The sequence below is a fragment of the Puma concolor genome, chromosome A1 (genome assembly GCF_028749965.1).
Source record: "Puma concolor isolate L17-30 chromosome A1, mPumCon1.1.hap2, whole genome shotgun sequence".
Taxonomy (NCBI): domain Eukaryota; kingdom Metazoa; phylum Chordata; class Mammalia; order Carnivora; family Felidae; genus Puma; species Puma concolor.
Genome location: NC_141667.1, coordinates 13,916,073 through 13,936,877, shown reverse-complemented (window position 1 = coordinate 13,936,877; position 20,805 = coordinate 13,916,073). Strand labels below are relative to the sequence as shown.

Sequence of the window (20,805 nt, the reverse complement as noted above, 5' to 3'; positions counted from 1 at the left end):
CATCGTGTTTAGAAAACAAGGAAGAGTAGCAGATTCATTTTTTTTTTTTTTGAGTGTCTTATCCCTGCTTAATTTCTGTTGATTCTTTTGCACTTGTTTAGTTCTATTACAGGGTAAAACACTTCACATCATTTCACCACCAATTTTATTCTTTCTCGGCAAATCTTTCCCAATCATTCTCAGTTTCACATGAAAAGAAAAATCCCTTCAGGGCTTTTGAATTGCAAGTTATGAGAAATAAACACACACACACAAACATTTGTCTACAGGTTTCAAGAACATGTAAAAATGCCCTTCATTTTTGTTCAGAAAAGCAAATACATTTAATTTTTAAAATATCCAAGATTATAGGTGAAGCCAAAGAACACCCGCTGTTTAGTGGAGCATGAAAAACAGGATTTTAGAGTTGTGTCAGTTATTAACTTCTAATTTGTGTGAAAGAACCTTCCTGCACTTTCCCTTTCCATACCTAGTAATTAAACCATTACTCTGACGGGAGCAATTACAGGTAAGTATTTAATAAAAACAAAAGTAATGGAAAAGGTTCTACACACGAAGACACAACCAGGTTAGGAACTGGTAGCAGCCACAGAACAACAACAAAGAACTCGATTTGAAATCACCAAGGAAGTTAAGACAATACACTTCAAATAAAATCAAACAAACACACGGTGGAAAACAAAAACAGAGGGAGATCATATTACTTCATTCATTATATACCCTACATGATTCTCCCTTTGTGTGGGGAAATGGCCCCAATTGTATTAAAATAAATCTTTCAGCAGTGTGGGTTAATTTTTGCAGCTAAATAAGAGAATGTAGGCTGAGCTTCTTTGGTGTTTTGTTTTGAAAATGACAGCATGGAGTCTTTGAGAAATAAGGATAATTGAGAAGGAATTTTGTCTCTGGAAATGTGCCCATTCTGTCATTAACATTCTTGGGGCGCCTGGGTGGCTCAGTTGGTTAAGCGTTCGACTTCAGCTCAAGGTCATAATCTCCAGGTCCGCGAGTTCGAGTCCTGCATCGGGCTCTGTGCTGACAGCTCAGAGCCTGGAGTCTGCTTCAGATTTTGTGTCTCTCTCTGGGCTTCCCTTGCTCATGTTCTGTCTCTCTCTGAAAAATAAACATTAAAAAAACCACACACACATTCTTGAGCCTGTCACTTGTTAGAGGGCAAGGTTTAACTGTTTTAGCCTAATCAGCTTTGACCAATGGGTAAGACAGCTTCTTAAAAGGAAACACATAACTTTAAAAAACTGGTAAGAAGAATAGATATTCTTAGAGATCTATCGATTTAAATTGCTTCCCCTTCTCTGTCCAATTTTGTCTAGGCCCTTGTAAATTTATTTATTTTTTTAATTTTTTTTTTTAACGTTTATTTATTTTTGAGACAGAGAGAGACAGAGCATGAATGGGGGAGGGTCAGAGAGAGAGAGGGAGACACAGAATCTGAAACAGGCTCCAGGCTCCGAGCTGTCAGCACAGAGCCCGACGCGGGGCTCGAACTCACGGACCGCGAGATCATGACCTGAGCCGAAGTCGGCCACTTAACCGACTGGGCCACCCAGGCGCCCCTAGGCCCTTGTAAATTTAACATGGTCCTTTTCAACAATGGATTCCGAATGCTTAAAATAACATGCACTTTGCTGTTTGTTCAACAGTCTTACTGTTGCAGTTCATCTTTATGCCTTTTGGAGAATGTACGTTTATACAGAAAATCTGATGAATTCTAATAACCACAAGGAGTGATTCTCAAACTCAGAATTGCCTACTTGGGTGCTTACTAAAATGCTGATTTTTAGGCACTCAGCCCACCCCTGAGATTCACAGTTACATATACATATATATATACGCATATATGTATGTATATATATGCGTATATATATACATACATATATACATATATATATTTTTTTCTTTTGTAACAACTGTTTCAGGAGATTTTGATAAAGTGGTGTAAACTTTTTTTAAATTTTTTTTTAACGTTTATTTATTTTTGAGACAGAGACAGAGCATGAACGGGGGAGGGGCAGAGAAAGAGGGAGACACAGAATCGGAAGCAGGCTCCAGGCTCCGAGCCATCAGACCAGAGCCCGATGCAGGGCTCGAACTCACGGACCGCGAGATCGTGACCTGAGCCGAAGTCGGATGTTTAACAGACTGAGCCACCCGGGCGCCCCTGGTGTAAACTTTTTAAACAAATATAATAATTCAGTAAAATTCAACCCTTATGTATTGGATCTGGCTCACAACTCTTTATATGAGTCACAGTGGGGGTAATTATTAACTATATCTTCTTAATCAACAGGGAAGTGACCTTTAAAAAATTAATAGACTTTATGTTTTTGAGCAGTTTTAGGATTACGGAACAATTGAAAGGGAAGTGTCCCCTCACCGCCCCCCTCCCCCCAGTCTCTGTAATTAATGTGCTGTATTGGTGTGGTACATTTGTTACAATTGAGAAGCCAGTACTGGAAAGTGACTTTGAAAGGACATGGCCAAGGCCGCGCAGGACATTGGTGGCTGGGTTGATGCCGGGAACCCAGCCACACCCACACACTGGCTTGAACAAGCTGCCTGGTAATTTCTCTTGAGAGATGTTCTATACAGATTAACACCAAAATGACTGTTAATTGTTTTACGCCAGTATCTGGGCACAGGTGGCCCCAGGACTCCTTTGAGCACTTTGGCTGGTGCCTGGGATTGTTGGTATTTATCCTGGCCCCATCTTAATTTTGCCGGCAACCTGGGACACAAGTTTCCATGGCTTAGGTGTGGAAACATGTGAATCAGGGCACTAGCATAGCACGCTGTCACCAATTAATTTACAAATTGACTCTTTCCAAAGGGAAGCGGGGTGGGTATGAAGCGGGGTGGGTATTGTGCTGAAGCGCTGCTCTGAGATTCAGGTTACAGACACACTTGGATTTTCACCTAAGGATTACAGAAGGATGCTACATCCATTCATTCTCTGAGACAGGCTGGGGATACAAATTTTAAAGCACAGTTCCCTCTGTTAACGAGCTTCAATTCTCCCAACTGAAGAAAGACAGGACACCAGAAAAACAAAACAAAACAAAACCCCAAACAAACAAATAAAAAAAAAAAAAAAAAAAAGCAAAAAACAAAAAAACCTTAAGCCATACAGTGTCCTCAACAGTTTTAGGAATAAGGCACACCCCGTGGTGTGTGGCTGGGTAAGTGGCCTGGCATTTCTGGGAAGACTGCCCCTGGAAGATGTGACTTTCTGACTTGAGTTTTAAAGGATGAGTAGCAGTTGGCAGATCCCCTGGAGAGAACTTCGCAAACCACTTGTGGCGAAGAACCAGTCGTTTTTGTTTCCAATTTGCCAGGTACCAATAGGAGAACTCTGCTGTGCCAGGCATGACTCACCACGAATCCGCCAATACCAAAGCTGGTTTACACTCGGTTGAGAGAGTCCTCCGGTCATTTGTTTGGCTCTCGAGGCATTTTTAAACGGCTACAAAAGTTCCTAAACCTTTGCTCTCAATTTTTCTACCTGTTACGGACGGGCTTCCGTTTGCAGACCAGCACAGGGCCTGGTGCCTCCGTTTGAGGGCACCTGGAAGCTTATTAGAAATGCCCCACTGAATTCCAACCTGTATTTTAATAAGATTCCCAGGTGGTTCCTGTGCACGCTCAGGTTTAAGGACCTGCCTTAGAGGAAACAACTCCTATCAGGTGGTTTGATCCTTCACCTCACTTCCCTTTGCCGGTTTCCTTCAGGTCTAGGAAAAGGGTTACATTTTTTTCTGGTGCAACTGGCCATGTCCTCTTCCAGGTTACAAAACTACATTCCCCGGCTGCTAGGAAAACGTCTGTGAACCCGACTGCAGGACAGAAACTCTACACGGGAAGGCAGCTTCTAGAAATTCTGAACAGCCTCCGTTCTCCGCTTTGATCTGGCCCAACAGCCGGGGCAGCTCGGCCGACCGCGCTTCCTTCCCCGGGGTCGCTCATCTGCCGAGCTGCATTAATGAGATCCGTGTTGAGCGGGTTCCAGGGTCCGCTGAAGATCAAAGGCACAAAAGAATCCCCCAACCCCTCCTCCCCGGTGACTATTTGGTCTCTATCACCAGACGGTAGAGTCGACTCCTCCGCCCACGCCTGGATGGGGAGGCGGAGACACCAGAGGGTGCAGCCCGGCCCTCCCGTCCCCTCCCCTGTCCTCTCCCCTCGCCGCCGAGCCGGCGTCGGCCCCAGGCGGGGTGGGCGGGGCCGGACCCTGCCGCAGCGCGGGGCGGGGTTGGCTGAGGGTTGGGCTCCTGGAGGGGTGGGCGAGTGGGCGGGGCCCAGCTCCTGGAGGGGCGGGGAGGGGCGGGGAGGGGCGGGGCTGGTGGGCGGGGTGAGTGCTCCTGTCTGCAAATCTCCGCGCTGCGGTGAGCCGGCTGAGTCCAGGCGCCCGAACCCTCACCGCGGCGGCGCTCGCTCTGGGGTAGCTACTCCGGGCACGCTTTGTGGCCGCTGTCCCCCTGTCGCGGCGAGCGCCTCCGGCTGGGGCGCAGGAGGAGGGGGCGCGCTCCCAAGACCCCCGCCGTCCTCCCCCAGCCCGGGGGAAGAATGTGTCACCAGCTGTTCTCCGCTCGCGAGCGCTGCGCGCAGAAGTAAGGAACTTGGAGGCAGGGAGACAAAGGCTGCAGTTGGGACGGATGAGTTAGAGACTTGGGTTTGGGCAAACAAAAGGTGCGAAAGACGAGAAGGGGGTAAGGCGATGGCAGCCGGAGAGCCCCGCGGGCTCGGGTTCCTGGGAATCGCGCCGTGACACGCATGGTTTCCCCGGACCGTCTGCTGGGCTGACTTCCGCGAGCCGGACGCGGGACTCGGGCAAGTTGGGGAGCGCCCTGGAACAATGGACAACTTCTTCCCCGAGGTGAGTGCGCTCGCGCCGGCGACCCTGCCGGGACCTGGCCCCCGCGCCCCGGGAGGGATCTACCCACCGCGCCGCGCGCACGCTTGGGACCCTGTCCTAACTAAGCCCGGGAGGGCAAAACTTTCCGGGAGTCGCCTGAAATCACCCCCGGGGAGTCTCCGGATGAGTAAGCCGAGGCAGGTTTTGTTTTGTCCCGCGCTCCGGGACGTAGCGAAGGTGAGCCTCCTTCCGCGTGGGTGGCTGGCTCACCGGGTGTCCCTGCGGCTCCCCGCGCGAGGTGAGGCGGCGGGCGCCGGGCCGCGGCTGCCGGGGTGCGGGAAGCCCAATCGAATGTTCTACCGGGACGTGCCTTTCTCCAAGAAAGTTCTGGTCTGGTATTTCCTTTGCAAAACGTGTCGGCTTCCTGTGAGAGGGGCACAAACCCTTCCAGAGGAGACGGCTTAATGAAGTGCGAGAAGCGAGGCGAGGGTTTAATCATTCACTGTGTTCTCTGCCTATGGGACCTTTGGAGTCTAGGTGGTAGCGCTCCCCAAGATGTGCTCATTCAGGGTTTGAGATCACTCCAGAGGCAGAGATCAAAAGATCATGTGCTTGTGCTGACGGTCCTTGGCAGATTCTGAATTCGAATTTAAAGAAAATCATTTGGGGCAAACGATGATTATTTTTAACGTTTAAGCTGATGCCCCTTTTAGGGCCATTGAGGGCGGGACACCACGGTTACTTGAAACCCTTGACTTGAGAACCTTTTTTTTTCTTTTTTTTCCCCCCCTCCCTGGGATGGAGAGTTACTGTGGTTTCTTGGCTCCCTCTCCTTTCTTGGTTGTGTTTATTTAATAAATTCTGTTTTAAGTTTGAGGTTTGAAGTGGCTCAAAGTAAACTGAGTTGACTTAAGGGAGTCTGATGTGACTTTCATTGGAAGCCAGGGGACGTTTCGTGAATCCAGGACAGTTTTGGAATCTTCCAGCAAATTAGGTTGGTGAGGGCTTACCTCTGTTCGCTAACTTGCTTTATCCTATTTAATTGGATATAATATTTCAAGTCATTCCTCCTGATGGATGCTTACCTTATTCTTAGACAACTGTATTTAATGGCCAAAGTAATAAATACATTCTTGCCTAACAGCAATATCCACTTTTTTCAAGGTGGCATCTATATGTGATACCCACATTTGTCGTGAAAAGCAGACTGGAAAGGAATTATCCATTCATATATTTTTTTTTTCTTTTAAGGAAATCTGTGGTTGAGACTATAGCATTTTTTTTTTAACCCACAGAGTTTTGTTTTCATGACTGTAAGAAAACACCAGAACTTTTTACTGGAGTTGCAGGTTAACCAAAGATAGACCAATGGGCTGTGTTTAATTGCTTTCATCTGTAAGAAAACCTGGGCTCCGCCTGCAGGACACTAATTCGTAACCTTTTTTTATTTTTTTGTGTGTTCTGGGTCCCTTGGGAAAGCTTGTGAGCCGTAGGATTTGTATTCGGTTTTGTTGGGGGTTTCAGTCCCGTTGAAGCCTGTTTTTGGACCAAGGAGGGGAGGGGGCTTGTGACCTCCCCCTGGGCAGAACTCTGCCCCCTAGTGCAAGTGGAGGGGAACTGCAGGATAACATGGGACAGCTGTGACCTGCCGGCACTTTCTCTGAAATACTTTTTCCTTACACCATACCTTGGTTAAGTGTAAGGAGACCTGGTTGTTGGATTTTATTTCAGTGATTAATATGAAGCTGGCCTTTGGCGATCCCCTTTGGCGATGGACTGAAGTCCATCCCCTTCAGTTTTCTGGATGATGGATCTTAGCCTACAGATGTCAAGTCACAAGCCCAAGGTTGAAGAGCTTATTACAGAATCCAGAGCCTTTTTTCTCTGTTGCTGGTGACTCACGTATTTGGGGGAAATTTTCATTTATTTAAAGTTATGCTTTTGGGGCGCCTGGGTGGCTCAGTAGGTTAAGCGTCCAACTTCAGCTCAGGTCATGATCTCGTGGTCTGTGAGTTCAAGCCCTGTGTCAGACTCTGTGCTGACAGCTCAGAGCCTGGAGCCTGCTTCGGATTCTGTGTGTGTGTGTGTGTGTGTGTGTGTGTGTCTGTCTGTCTGTCTGTCTCTCCCCTGCTCATGCTCGCGCTTGCTCGCTCTCTCTCAAAAATAAAAACATTAAAAAAAACTAAAAAAAGAGTTATGCTTTTAAGCTTGTGATGTATTTGTAGTACAATATTCTAATCAACATTCAAAGTTCCACTCATAATTGTAGTGACCTTGGGAGGCCATCAAGGCCAGTCAGGGAGGCAACACGGTGCGGTATTAGAGACAAACTCCTGATATAGATCCTGTCTGTCTCCGGTAGTGTCTTCTAACAGGCCATCCTTTTGTTAAATTTCGTGAAATTCTCCAGTGAAGAAAATCATGGGATGTCCTGTCACAGGAGAAACAGTAACTGTGGAAGTGATATGTTTCCAAGGACAGCAAAACCGTACCGACTCATCGCTAAGTAGTGCCCTGGTAACTGGTGTCTTTGCTAACTTTTTCCATTGTGATTTAGGCATAATGACTTGTTGCTTGTTGGACAGCAGTTTGAGGCTAACTAACACTAGCAATTGAGAAAAAAAAAGGGGGGGGGAACAAGATGTTGCATGTATTAGCTTTATGTGAGCATGGCCAGACAATAGCAGAATGGGAGCTTCTTGTGACTAGCAGCTGCTGTTTAGAGCGGGACCAGGATTTCTCAAACCGGGTGCCATTGACATTGTGGCTCCGTTCATTCTTTGCTGTCAGGAGCCGGCCCTGTGCATTGTAGGATGTTGAACATCACCGGTCTCTACCCAGTAGGTGCTAGCAGAACCCCCAAGTTGTGACAACCGAAATGTTCCCAGACGTTGCTTCATGAGCCACCGGGAGTGAAATCACTCCTAATTGAGAACCACGGAGCCAGCCCGTGGAGCGTTGCCTCGTGGAATTGATTCCTGTGCATGTTGCAAGCACAGCCTTCTGGCCTGCGCTTGCCTGCTTTAAAAAGCCATCAGGGCTTTTACTGCAGGCCAGCGAGATGCCCGTGAGGTTTGTGCCGTCCGCTGATGGCTACCGACTTCAGAATGTTCCTCGGGATTGGAGAGGCCGAGGGCCCCACACTCCCCATGCAGTTCCTTCGTGACCTTACATTTTCATGGCTTCTCTCAATTAAATTGTGTGTGCACTTCTGGGAAAACTCATTTTTTCAGCGTTTGGAGTTAAGCTGTTAAAAAGTTTGGTGTTGGCAGAAACTAAGTTGGGGTATGTCTGTAACCAGAAGCCCTTTTTTTTTTTTTTTTTTTTTTTTAAGCAAAGAGAAAAGGCTCAACCAAGTGGCAAGATTATTTTGCAAACATGTTGTTGATATTTTGAAGTGGATGGTGTTTCCATGTCCCTGGGGCCACGTAGGCAGCTAGGGTAGTGGAGCGGCGGGTATGTACCAGCTGAACACATACAAGAGCTGGACTTCTCTATTTGAGGAAAAGGTATGGCCCCCTAGCCATGTAAACAAAAGATCTTTTGAGGATTATTGATGGAAGGTATAGGACTGCTTTGATTTTCAGAATAAATATGTAAAATGTCCGTGTCATGAATACAAGCATAGAAGGCAGGTTATTAACGTCTTGAGATACATTGTTGGTGAAAATGTCCCTGCTACACCCATTTCTTACTCTCAGGTGGAATCACCTTCCTTGTCTCCACTTAATTTGGGAAGGTGTCTTGGTTTTGATTGTTAACCTAGAGTTCAAATAGCTTTTTAAGCTGGAAGTCATTCTTGAGCCTATTTCTCTCCCCCCTTCTATAGTATTTTTATTTTGTTTTAGGTCTCAGTGATATTTATTGCCTCGAGCAAAAAAAAAAAAAAATCAAGACTTATTTTTGGGGGCTCCTTGTTCCGGCAGATCCTGAAGCCGACTCCTCTGACAACCATAAAATAGAGTCGGGCCGTTTGCTGGGGTCCTCCTTTTTCACAATGGAGTTATAGCGCCTTGCCTTTTCTGCACACTCAGTCAAGGTTTCTGTTGTCAGATACTCGTTTTTTGGCCCCTGCCATGTTGGGGACAGCAGAGCCCTGAGAGCAGCTGTAAGCTGGACAGTTGTTACCAGCAGGGAGCCCTGATCTCCCTGGCCTGGCAGGGAGGGGCTGTTCTCCCCATATCCTGTGGCTTGCTGTTCTCACCTCTCAAATCAGGCACGAACCAGCATGGGCGGGGCCTCCACTCTTTAATCAGAGTGGTGGCAAGGGAGGGCGGTGTTTGCTTTTTTAGCTCTGCTGGCTTTAAGTGGGGTCACCTCTAAGGACACTCGCCTTGAATGTGCCCTTCCATTGAAATTGATTAAGAAATAGGAGACTTTATTTTTTTAGTGAAAAAAACATTTTTTTTAACGTTTCTTTATTTTTGAGAACGAGCACAAGTCAGGGAGGGGCAGAGAGAGGAGGAGACACAGAATCTGAAGCAGGCTCCGGGCTCTGAGCTGTCAGCACAGAGCCCCACGCGGGGTCTGAACTGCGTTACTGTGAGATCATGACCCGAGCCGAAGTTGGACACTCAATTTGAAGAGCCACCCAGGAACCCCTGTTTTTTGCTATTTTTTAAATTTAGTTTTTATTGAAGTGTAATTAATATGCAGCGTTATATTAGTGTCAGGGGTACAGTAGAAGGATTCAACAGTCCTATGTGTTACTACTCCGCGCTCATCACCGTAAGTACACTCTGATTCCTCTTTCTGTGAGGATGCCTTCTTGATGAGTTTCAAAATTTTGCAGAGTAACTGCTACGTAACATTTTCATATCATCTGCAGGGAACTGAACGTTCAAGAATGAGCAAACACTGAGTCTACATTAAGCTTAGCAGTAGCTCCCCACACCTCAATGTCCCTCTGGGCCAAATGAAAAGCACTTCATCCTTCAAAGTAGAACAGATGTAGCTTTGGGGAGCCCAGCTGCACCCCTCACCCCTGTGGGATCTTGGGTTTTCTGACCTTCCCGGGCTTTATTTCTGTGGGCATAATAGTGTCAACCTTGCATGATGATTAGAATTTGAGACTTGGCACATGGCAGGTGCACAAGAAGAGATTAGTTACAGTAACTTAGAAAGTAAGAGTCAGGGGCTCTTGATGGTGAATGAAATTCCAGAATGCAGCGGGGCAGGGAGATCTTGGCCTTAACGCTATTCCCCAGGGTCGTTTCTTGTGCTAGATTGCATTTATTAATTTCCTCCCTTTCAACCTGTACACTTCTGGCAGATTTTGCCTTTCCAGAATTCTGTCTCAAGCGTGTCCATATTGCTTATAAAATCAAGCTCACATTCCTTAGTCTGGTTTTCCAGGCCTTCTGATCTTGCAACTCTGTATTATTTTCCCCATGTGAATTCTACCCTCGAGGATCTCTTACAGGTCCTTCTCCACACCTTTGTGTGTGCTGTGCTCTCTCTGCTGATCAGATGTCCTGCCTGGCTAGCGCCTTTTTGAAACCATCCCTGACTGGTTTAGTTCACGGTGACCTCCTACCTCTCTTTCTTTCCTCTGAACTTGGCTCTGCCTCTTTCTGTCCTGGTCTTGTTAGGAATTTACCCTGGTTTGCTAGAGGTTTTACCTATCTTTTTCTCCCTTTCAAATGAGTAAACTGAGCCTCAAGAGTTTAAATATCGCACTCATAAGTTTTATCACCTTGTTTGCACTGAGAGGTCCTTATGGATAGGATTCTCTCCTTGTATCGCCTTTATTTTTCCCCCAAGTACTGATCCTTTTATGGTGAGAGGGGTGATGCTTCTAACATTTTTTCCTTGATTGTGAAGCATTTTACAATTCTTTGAGGACAATAATAAATATGGCTGATGTTTATCGAGGGCTTACGGTGTGCCAGGCATGTTCCTGAGTACTGGGCATTCAGCAACTCATGTAATCGATTTGCCAGCTCAAGGAGGAAGTCCCCATAGATGAAGAAAGTGAGACACAGAGAGGTTAAGTAAGTGGCCGAGTGTCACACGGTTAGAAAGTGATCGTTAGGATTTGAACACAGACCTTTGTCTCCAGAACCTCTGTACTCTTCACTGTCACTCTTTTCTGTCCTGTTGGTGTCATTTGCCTTCTGCTTGTACCGTTGTTTCTGGGCTCTTTGAAGGGCAGTAGGCGGTTCGTAAATGATTTTTGAGTTAAATTGCATGGGGGTTTGGGTTAACAGGTAATCCACACTCCAGAAACCTTGAAACCCAGTAGGAAAATGTTACATCATGCCATTAATTTTTATCTGGTTTTCTTTTTACTTAAAGAAGACATACACTCTTGTTTCCTTGTAAAATGTGGTTTCTAAAGCGGCCGGCCCTGACCCCATGAGGATGGTAGGAAGATTTATGTAACGAGACACTTTGAAAACTAGCTTTGTGAGATGTGTTTATTACAAGAAAGGGTAGGACTCATTTGTTTCCCCAGTTCTAGCTATCCATTATCCCCGTGTTTGCCTTTGAGGTTTTCTGATGGAATCTTCTCTTTCAATTCAGGGTTCTGGCAACTTTCCCAGCGTTTCTGCATATCGGTTGTGTATTACTTCAGCTTATTAACGCCCATGGCGTGATCACTGACCACACGGCCGGACATTTCTAGAGAGCATTCCTTGATTAAAACAGGAATCTCAGCCTTGCCTAAAGCTTTTCGGAAAATGTGTCCACCAGGTCTAAAGTATGCAACTTGAGTCCCCAATTTAAATCTGGCGTCTCCCGTCACATGACCTCCTGTCACCTGACTCTGCCAGTTACGGGGAAAGGTGTTGGAGTTCTTGTCTGTTGAAATCCAGCCACAGCGAGGGAGTGACACATGGGGGACTGTAAATTTAATACCTTCACCCACGCTGCAGTATCGTTCTGCAGGATTAAAATCGTCTCTGTATAAAAGGATTTTATGTGTGGATTTTTTTTTTTTTTAAGTGAGTTATTACAAAGAAAAGGTAGGCAAGGTTGAATGTTTGCACTTTGGGATAGGCTTATTTTTACTACTGGTTGGTCGTTTAGAGTCGTGAAGGTAAAAGACTTGGGAGATGTTGGAATAGACTGTAAACTTTTTTACGTGGCTTCCTACCCAACACTGGGCCCGAAAAGAAATCTGTAATTCTTTTAAATGCCTTTTTTTTTTTTTTGTCCACTAATAACATTTGAGTAGTACCCACTGACCATGGTATACATGATGGAGATAAGTGGACTTCTCTCCAAAAGCACGTGTTCGTGAAGTCCACTTGTGTGTTAAAGTTCACTTTAAAGGAAGTTTGTCTGTCCATATACCACATGCTTGTGTGTAGCTACTGTTAATAAATTCTTGGTGTTACTAACTTCATACATATTTAAATTACGTTTAAGGGACTATATTTAGAATTAGGAATGTTCAGGCTTTAAACAACTTTCCTGAACACGGATTTACTACATCATCAGTAATTGACATCACCATGTCGAAGGTAATGTACAATTTGCCACATCATTGTTAATTTCTTCTTTCCTTAATCTAGCAAAGATACGTACTAAATTTAGAAAATGCTATAAGCAAGAGACAGAAACTCCCTGAGTCCTGCTTTTTTTTTAATGTTTAATTTTTTTAATTTTAATGTTTGTTTAATTTTTGAGGGGGGCGAGGAGGAGCAGGGGATTGGGGGGGCACAGAGGCCCTGAAGCGGGCTCTGCGCTGAAAGCAGCGAGCCCGATGCAGGGCTTGAACTCACAAACCATGAGATCATGACCTGAGCCAAAGTCCGATGCTTGACTGAGCCACCCAGGTGCCCCCCCCACCCCAGGTCCTACTGTCAATGTTTTGGAATGTTTGTTTTCCATGCCTCTCTATATATGTTTCTATAAAAGCACATCTATAATGTTTTTCGTTTAAGAGTTGAGAAAAGTTTTAATTGTCGCAAAACTTGCACATGTCCTTTTCGGGGCCGGGGGCAAGAGTACAAATGCAGACCTCTGTCACATATCTAAGTTTTTAAAAGTTCTAAATCAAGCTTACCAACCGGTAAATAAAATGTCTTTGCCTACCTCGACATGAGGTCATGTGTCACGAGGGCACAATCAAACAATTTGTGTAAAGCTGTGTTTTTTATTGCTGAAAGCAGAATATCAAGGGTAGAAGAGAATAATTACAGTTGCAAATGCCTGGCCATTCTGTTGATAGGCCAGTGATACTCACATGAGTAATACACCATGTTGTCCGTAATATATTTTCCATAAATCTATTTTTCTTGTCCGTCTTTCAGCAAAATCACTATATGGTTATTGTCAAGATGTTTACAATTTATGTTTTATTGGCATTAACGCCAAAGTAAAAGACCTTCCTTGAGTCACAGTGGTTGTTAGATTTTTAATTGAGTTTGGAAAAGGCCTGCATTGTAAGGCAGGACAGTAGTAATTGGCATTGTCAACAAAGCTCATACAGCACTATTTGTTTTTCTTTTTTTAATTGAAGTATAATTAACGTAGTGTTATTAGTTTCAGGTGTGCAGTGTAATAAATCACCAACTCTACCTTGCTCACTACTCATCAAGATCAGTATACTCTTAATCCCTTTTATCTATTTCACTCATACAGCGATATTTAGATTAGAAAAGTAATAGGGTTACGTGTGATCACTGGTATTGCAGAAAGCACTAAATATTTTCATTATATAAATCCTATCATTAGTACTGTGAATTTTCACTATTCCTTAAACTTTCCCGTGCTTTGTGTGTTATAGAGAAACCATGTTAATTCATTAAAAATCTGTTTTCAATGTTTGTTTGTTTTTGAGAAAGACCGAGTGTGAGCAGGAGAGGGGCAGAGAGGGTGGGAGACACAGAATCCGAAGCAGGCTCCAGGCTCCGAGCTGCCAGCACAGAGCCCGACCCGGGGCTCGAACTCACGGACCGCGAGATCCTGACCTGAGCTGAAGTCAGACACTTAACCGACTGAGCTACCCAGGCGCCCCTAAAAATCTGTTTTCAGATGAAACTAAACCTTGATGCATCTTGGCCACAAAATTATCTGCATAAAAATGTGTTTGGGGATTATGTGTGCCTGCATATTTTCCTTCTTGGTCTTGTGAATGTTTTTATTTCCATAATGTTCTGTTTTACATATTTTCTTGAAATTTTAGTTTTGTTGTATGTATGCGTCACGTTTCGTTTCTGTTTGATGAGATTTTTCTCTAAAATTTTAAGAGCACAGTTTTTTAAAGTGAAACGGCCAAATTCTGTTCGGAGTTTTCGGAAGCTTTTGCTGTTCTTAATGGTAAACAGTTGTTCACATCGAATAACTGTCATAACTGTACATGCAAAATAATATTTTCCACCAACGACCATGATTCATTCTTTGAGGAACTTCTGTTTATTTGCTACATTTTTTTTTTTTTTTGGTCTTTGTGATGTGCAGGGCACGCTGAGGAGCCTACAGCCCAGGGTAGGAGTCCTACCTATGTTTACAGGTCTAAGAATGACCCTGCCTGTTCCTCCTGGGCATGTATCATCATTTATATCACTATTTTAGGTTCATGCTTTTCTAGAAAACCGCACATGAACGTTCTTATACCTAGATCATGTACCCTTGTCTATTTCTTGAGGATAATATTTCCTGGGAATGGAGATGTGTGATCAAAGAGGTTGCACGTCTTTACTTAGATTCTTTGGCAGCAAAAGTTTCATGAGAGGTGTCAGTGCATCTTCCATACAGCAAGCTCTGCAGAGATACCCTGTCATGATGTATTCATGATAGGGATTTTGTGGCTTCTAATTAGAATCTTCATGACGTGCGTTTTTCATAAAGGAGGTTATCACATACTAGATTACTGGGCCCACTGTCAGGCTCTCCTCTGAGCTGCAGTGGAGGAGAGATGTTCTCAGTGAATTACAAGCTGGGCTGCCGATTCACATCAGGCCCTCAGAAAATCCCTGTGTGGGTGCTGATGTTCACTGAAGGTCAAAGTGCACACAAGGGACCTGGCTTTACATTGCCTGGAGAGCCGTTGGCCGTTGGTTTGGGGAATTGCTTATGGATTTTTCTTTTAATTCTCAATCCTTTTGTATTGTAAGTATCCTCGTGTGTTAACCTTGACCCAAGTTACCAGTTGGTTGTTCTAACTAGAGGAATTTAGGTAGCCTACAATAGTATGTGTGTGTGTTGCATTAAAGCTTATTCTTATTGCCTCCACGAAATCTTTCCATGGACTTTGAACTAAGTGTTGAGTGTTAGGTGACAGTAACACTATACCTTTTATAGTGCATGCCATTGTCATTTAATACGGGTTTGCATCAGGGCACCTGGGGGGCTCAGTCCAGTTCGTGAGTTCCAGCCCCACCTCGGGCTCTGTGCTGACAGCTCAGAGCCTGGCGTCTGCTTCAGATTCTGTCTCCCTCTCTTTCTGACCCTCCCCTGCTCACCCTCTGTCTCTTTCTCTCTCTCTCAAAAATAAACACTAAAAAAAACTTAGCATAGGTTTGCATCTGCTCATTCCCACGCGTATTTTGTTCTTCTGATGATGTGAGCTAAGCCGTCTTGGGATGTTAAAAAATGCAGCAAGATATTCCTGCCATCCCTCAGTATCTCAGCACGACTGGATGGAAAGGGGATTTCTTTGATGCAAGCTAAGACGTCTGGGGCCAATGGAAGTGTCCTTAGCGAGTCCTGAGTTGAGTCTGACGCAAGAGTGGCGGCAGTGAGGGAATCTTCCAGGTGAAGGGTGTGATGAGAAGCTAGGGCAGGCAGCTGGCAGTTTCCACCTGCGGGCTTGTCACTCTGTGAGGAGCCGTGTGCCAGGTCCTGAGGCCATGCATGCCACCGGGAACGTCAGAGCCCAGAGAGATGGAAAAGCATCCCTCAGATTCTTGCCCTCATCTGTTCCTGGGTCCTGCCTGTTTGGGCAGACAGAATGCTCTGTGAAGATGAGCGCAGTATGGAAGCAAGGGGAGTGTTTTCCCCAGTTATTTCTTGGGCAGGGGCTCTTTCTTCCTGCTGCTTCTTGCTCCCAGTCCTGTGCTTTGCAAACAGAGAGAGTTTCTCGGGCACAAGGGGAAAGAAAAAGAGCCATCCTATGGAAAGGAACTCTCTTTAACTTTGTTAACCTGCCCCCCAGATGAGGGGCCACCTGCTCACCAGGCACTGGGTTGTCCCCAGCTCCCTGAACTGTCTGCCTGAACTGTCTTCACTTCCTGCCAGTCCCCTGCCAGCCAGCCCCCCCCACCCCCTTTGCCCTGCCTGCCTCACCCCAATCCCAGATCTTGCTACCTCTTTTGTAATTAAAATAGGAGCTGAGAGTACTTCCTGAGTCTTAGGGAGATGCCCTGTATTCTCACCACCCAGCTGGAGAGCAAAGAATTTCTCCATACACAGATTTTCTTTACAGATCCTGCTTTTTATGAAAAATATCCACTTGCCCTTGTTTTTTTCCCACCAAGAATGTGCATAGCGTAGGACTAGTGTTTCACCAACAAGCAGGTAAGCTGTACTTACAAGCCTAAGAGATTTTTTTTTTTTTTTTTGCTTAGTATATAGGTAGGAAATCTATGTGTGTGTGCACCCGTGTGCACGTGAGGTCCCATGCACGCACATATATGTAACACATGTACGTGGACACGCGTTCCACGTGTATACATATATGCACACACGTGTGTGTTAGTTTAGCCTCTTGGTTCTAGACCGAGGCAGTCACAGCTGCTGATGTGGGAAATGAAGTCTCTTACCAAAGCCGTGCTGCATGGGGTTTTTGTCCACATGTAGTAGATGAATTGTTTGCTGTCCAGAAGTAGTCTCCAGTAGGCAGTATTTCTGAACCGCTTACGGTTTTCTGAGAAGATAAAAAGTTATAAGCTGCCTCCCCACTTTTTCAGGCGTGACTTGCCTTGCTAGGATGGGGTCCTCAAAATACCACCTTGTTGATCATGGACCTTGCATTTCCTTAAGATTTTCATTCTTTGGGGATTCTCTCGAAAGTCGGTGCCAAGTTCAAAGATATGAAGTCTGGGCATACTATAAATTCTAGCATTCAACGTTTTAGGTCTTGAGAACCACTGACCTTTGGGATGTTTCTCTTGGTGACCTCGCCTTTTGGCTATAATGGTTTCCTTCCTGCCCTTGGACAGATCTGTTGGGCTACTGTATTTTACGCTCTAAAACCGTGGTCACTTAAGATTCTCTTTGAGAAGGCCAGCGCATCTTTTCTGTAACTATTGATGGAATATAAATAACAAAATATGAGTAAAGTTGGAATCTCCTGTTTTTTTCAAAGCCTACGTCAGAAGAAAAGCATCTGCTACAGTGAGCTCTTGGCTGTATAATCAGGACAAGATTCTGCCATACCTTATTCTGGAGACGAAGCAAGCAGGTCAGGGCCTCTTGGCATTTACCGTGGAGGGTAATTTGTGCGTCTGTCTTTTCACCACATAGTTTTTATTGTCTTGTATTTTACCATCATAAAAAAAATGAAAACACGAGCCAGCAGTTCCGAAAGTGACAATGGGGGGCGAAAACCATTCTAGCGTGGCCCGCCTTTCACGGACTGTGTGCAATGTTAAGAAAATGTGCTTCTGATGTTGCAAAATCTCTGGAGTTCAGAGGGCTCTTGATGGGAATGTAACTGTATGCTTATTTGCCTGTTATCTTGGTGATATCAAGAAGATTCCTTTTACCATGAGTCACAGAGAACGGTTGCTTTACCCAAGAGCTACACCAAATGATAGGGTCAGAAATCTAACTTAGGTTGTGTCACTTGAGTGTCTTAAAGTCGTCGTGGCTGTTAAACCTCCGCCGGATGCCTAAATGTGAATCTCTGTGGTTGGCACGTGCATTTGAAACAAAGAAACGGGGTGTCTTCAGAACAAGAGGCCCCGTGAGGGTTTTCTTTGGTGGTTTGATGAAGTTGAGTAGCTATTTCCTCAAGGAAAGCAGAATTTTGGGAACTTATTTATTTTTAAAGTTTGTTTATTTTTGAGAGAGAGAGAGAGAGAGCTAGGATCAAGTTGGAGAGGGGCAGAGAGAGAGAATCCCAAGCGGGCTCTGTGCTGTTAGCATGGAGCCCCAAGCGGGGCTCAAACTCACAGACCGTGAGATCGTGACCTGAGCTGGAATGAAGAGTCGGGCGTTTAACCGACTAAGCCTTTTAAAAGATGATACAGCCTAACTTTATCACAACCCAGTTTAGGACAAAAATGTCTTAAAAAATGTTTTAGCAGTGTTCTCTAATTCAGGTCAATAGTTGCCCAAGACCAAATACGATACATACTTAGGATTTGGTATAATGTGAGATTTGGGTAACGATTTGACTAAATGGAACTCAGCATCATGGCTAAGCCACGAGGCAGTATTTTCAACCTCTGCGCCTTCTGCGTTTTCTTTTATCCAGTTGAACTAGTGAAACTGTCTTGATCACTTGGCTGGCACTGTATTAAATTCTTTACATGGACTAATGCATTTAATCTGCCCAATAATCTTAGGCGGTTGGTACCGTTCTCCTCTCTCTTACGTATAAGGATAGAGTCTCGAAGACGGTAAGTAATTTGCCCAAGTTCGCAGAGCTGGGCAGTGGTAGAATTGGAATTAGGATCCAAGATCTCTAGCTCTAGGGAGCTCAAATTCATTCGGAGGTGATGTCAGTAGTTTGTGTAGGAGGGGAAGATCGGATCTGTGTTGAAATCATTAGGAATGTATATTCGTATCTCCGTAGAGAGCAGACCAGTCAGGTGACACAAGCCCAAGAAGAATTACCTGTTTTTTGCCAGTGACTGGAACAAGGAATTGAAGTTTTCCTATAATCAAACAATAAAACCATAACCCTGATTGTTTCTGTGATGGGCCACCGAACGTTCATCCTGAGTGAGAGCTATTGCAGGGCGTTCTGTTGGGGAGAAGATTCAGAGACTAGTTTCTTTGTTTTTATTGAAAAAAATTTTTTTAATGTTTATTCTTGAGAGAGACAGAGCATGAGCAGGGGAGGGGCAGAGAGAGAGGGAGACACAGAATCCGAAGCAGGCTCCGGGCTCTGAGCCATCAGCACAGAGCCCGACGCGGGGCTCGAACTCACGAACTGTGAGATCATGACCTGAGCCGAAGTCAGGCGCTTAACCGACGGAGCCACCCAGGCGCCCCTCAAAGACTAGTTTCTATAAAATTTGTAGATTTCTGGGGAGAATTTCTACTGAAGAACAAGGTCGCGTTGAATTTCCTAAACCATTTTTCTTGGCTTTTGTGTGTTTGCGATCAAGTCCAGATTCCCATGAAGTGATGTTGTGAGAAGGCATGTTTGCTTTGGAGGCAGCACGCAGTTTGGGAATCTTGCTTGTCATCTGCATTGCTGATGGCTTCTGTCTGCCTCGCTGCTGTGAGTGGCCCTCAGCTCTCTGGCCATACTTCGGCATCTGGACCTTTCACATCTCCCTCAGCAGGGATGGATGAAAGGGCCATTTCATTTAAGTTTAGGGATAAATCTTTTTTTATAAAGACTTTTCTTTTTAGAGCAGTTTTAGGTTCACAGCAAGTGATGAGATTTTAAGAAACCATTTTGGAAACTGACCCTTCTACTGATCTGAGAGTTTTACTTGATGATTAACGAATGGTTTACATTTAAGTGAACCTTGCAAAGCTGTAATTCGGTGAACGTGGCGCTACGTCGGCTGCTAGTGTTTGCCATTCCTAATGAATACAGATTTTATAGTTTAAAGAGAAAAGTGTTAGCATGAAGAAAAAAAGTGCTGGCGTGGTTATATATCAGCAGATATATTCTTTGTCCTAAAGCGTGTAGTCTGAATGTTGCTCGGGGTTTGGTAGATCGTAATGGATGGGATTTGAATTTTATATAGAACGGTGGTTCTCAACTGGACAATCTTGCCTCTCTGGGGACACTTAGCAACGTCTGCAGACGTTTTCGGTCGTTACCGCTGACGTTGGGCGGGCACTATTGGCATTTAGTGGGTGGAGGTGAGGGTTACCGCTGAACTTCCTGGGATGCACAGTACAGCCCCCCACAACGCAGACTGATTCAGTTCCATTGTCCATAGTATCAAGGCTGAGACACCCTGATACAGAAGACTGACTTGATTCTGTAAGATTGTACCTTTTGTATTTTAGTTTTCTGTTTTTTAAGGAAAATGATGACCGCTAACATAATTTTCTGTAACATGTTTTAGGAGTATGTGTGAATGAGTATCCGTGTTGCCGTCATCTGATTTTTTAATTATAATATCCAAATTCTGTTTATTATGGCTTAGTTACGTTATATATCTAGATTTAAAATTCTGTTCATTCTGAAATTAATTTCTGTGGCATCCATGAAAAATATATTGTATGTCTGTGTATTTATACAGTGGGCTGTAAAGTTATTTTTTCCCAGGCCTTTTTAGCTATGGGCTTCCGTTTGTCCTCAAAGGCAAAGGAACAGACAGTACGACCAATTCCATCACCAAGCACCAGGAGACTGATGTGTAGATTTGACACGGAAGAAGGCTGGAAGGGGCCAGAACTAGAGCTCTGCCCTCCGGTCCTCTCTCTGCCACCATGTGATTATTTTCATTCATTTCTGAGCACTTGGGTCACGGACCCTGATCGTGCTTGAGGCAGCGTCTTGTAAGGGGTGAGCGAACCTTTACCAACAAACTCCACGCCGTCCTTCCTTTTCCGCTTCTCCCTATGCTGATGAGTAAGTGTATGATTTTTCTTTCGGCTTCATTTTCATCTAGCATGTCGTTGCCTCACAAGCCACAGCAATGAATCACTGAATGCTTGGGGAGGGCGGTAGGAACAGCAGACCAAACTGCAAAATAAATGGAAGAATACTAAGTTCACACCCTTCTTGTTCTCACCAAACCTTTGGGCAGGAGGAAAAGTAAGTTGGGTTCATCTTTAAAGTTCCTGGATTTAATCTGTGCTTTACAAGTGAAGGCTTTTTAAAAATTTTATTTTATTATTTTATT

At 44.8% G+C, this 20,805-nt stretch overlaps 1 protein-coding gene across 3 annotated transcripts in view; it reads left to right on the top strand.

Moving 5' to 3' along the window:
* The first annotated feature begins 4,388 nt into the window (after nt 1–4,388).
* Nucleotides 4,389–20,805, top strand: part of MYO10 (myosin X) — a 229,685-nt gene continuing 213,268 nt past the window's right edge. For all 3 annotated transcript variants that reach the window (XM_086676347.1, XM_086676349.1, XM_086676345.1), the window contains exon 1: nt 4,389–4,891. In XM_086676347.1, coding sequence (XP_086532473.1) covers nt 4,871–4,891 — 21 coding nt within the window. In that variant the 5' untranslated portion in view covers nt 4,389–4,870. The remainder of the gene's footprint in view (nt 4,892–20,805) is intronic.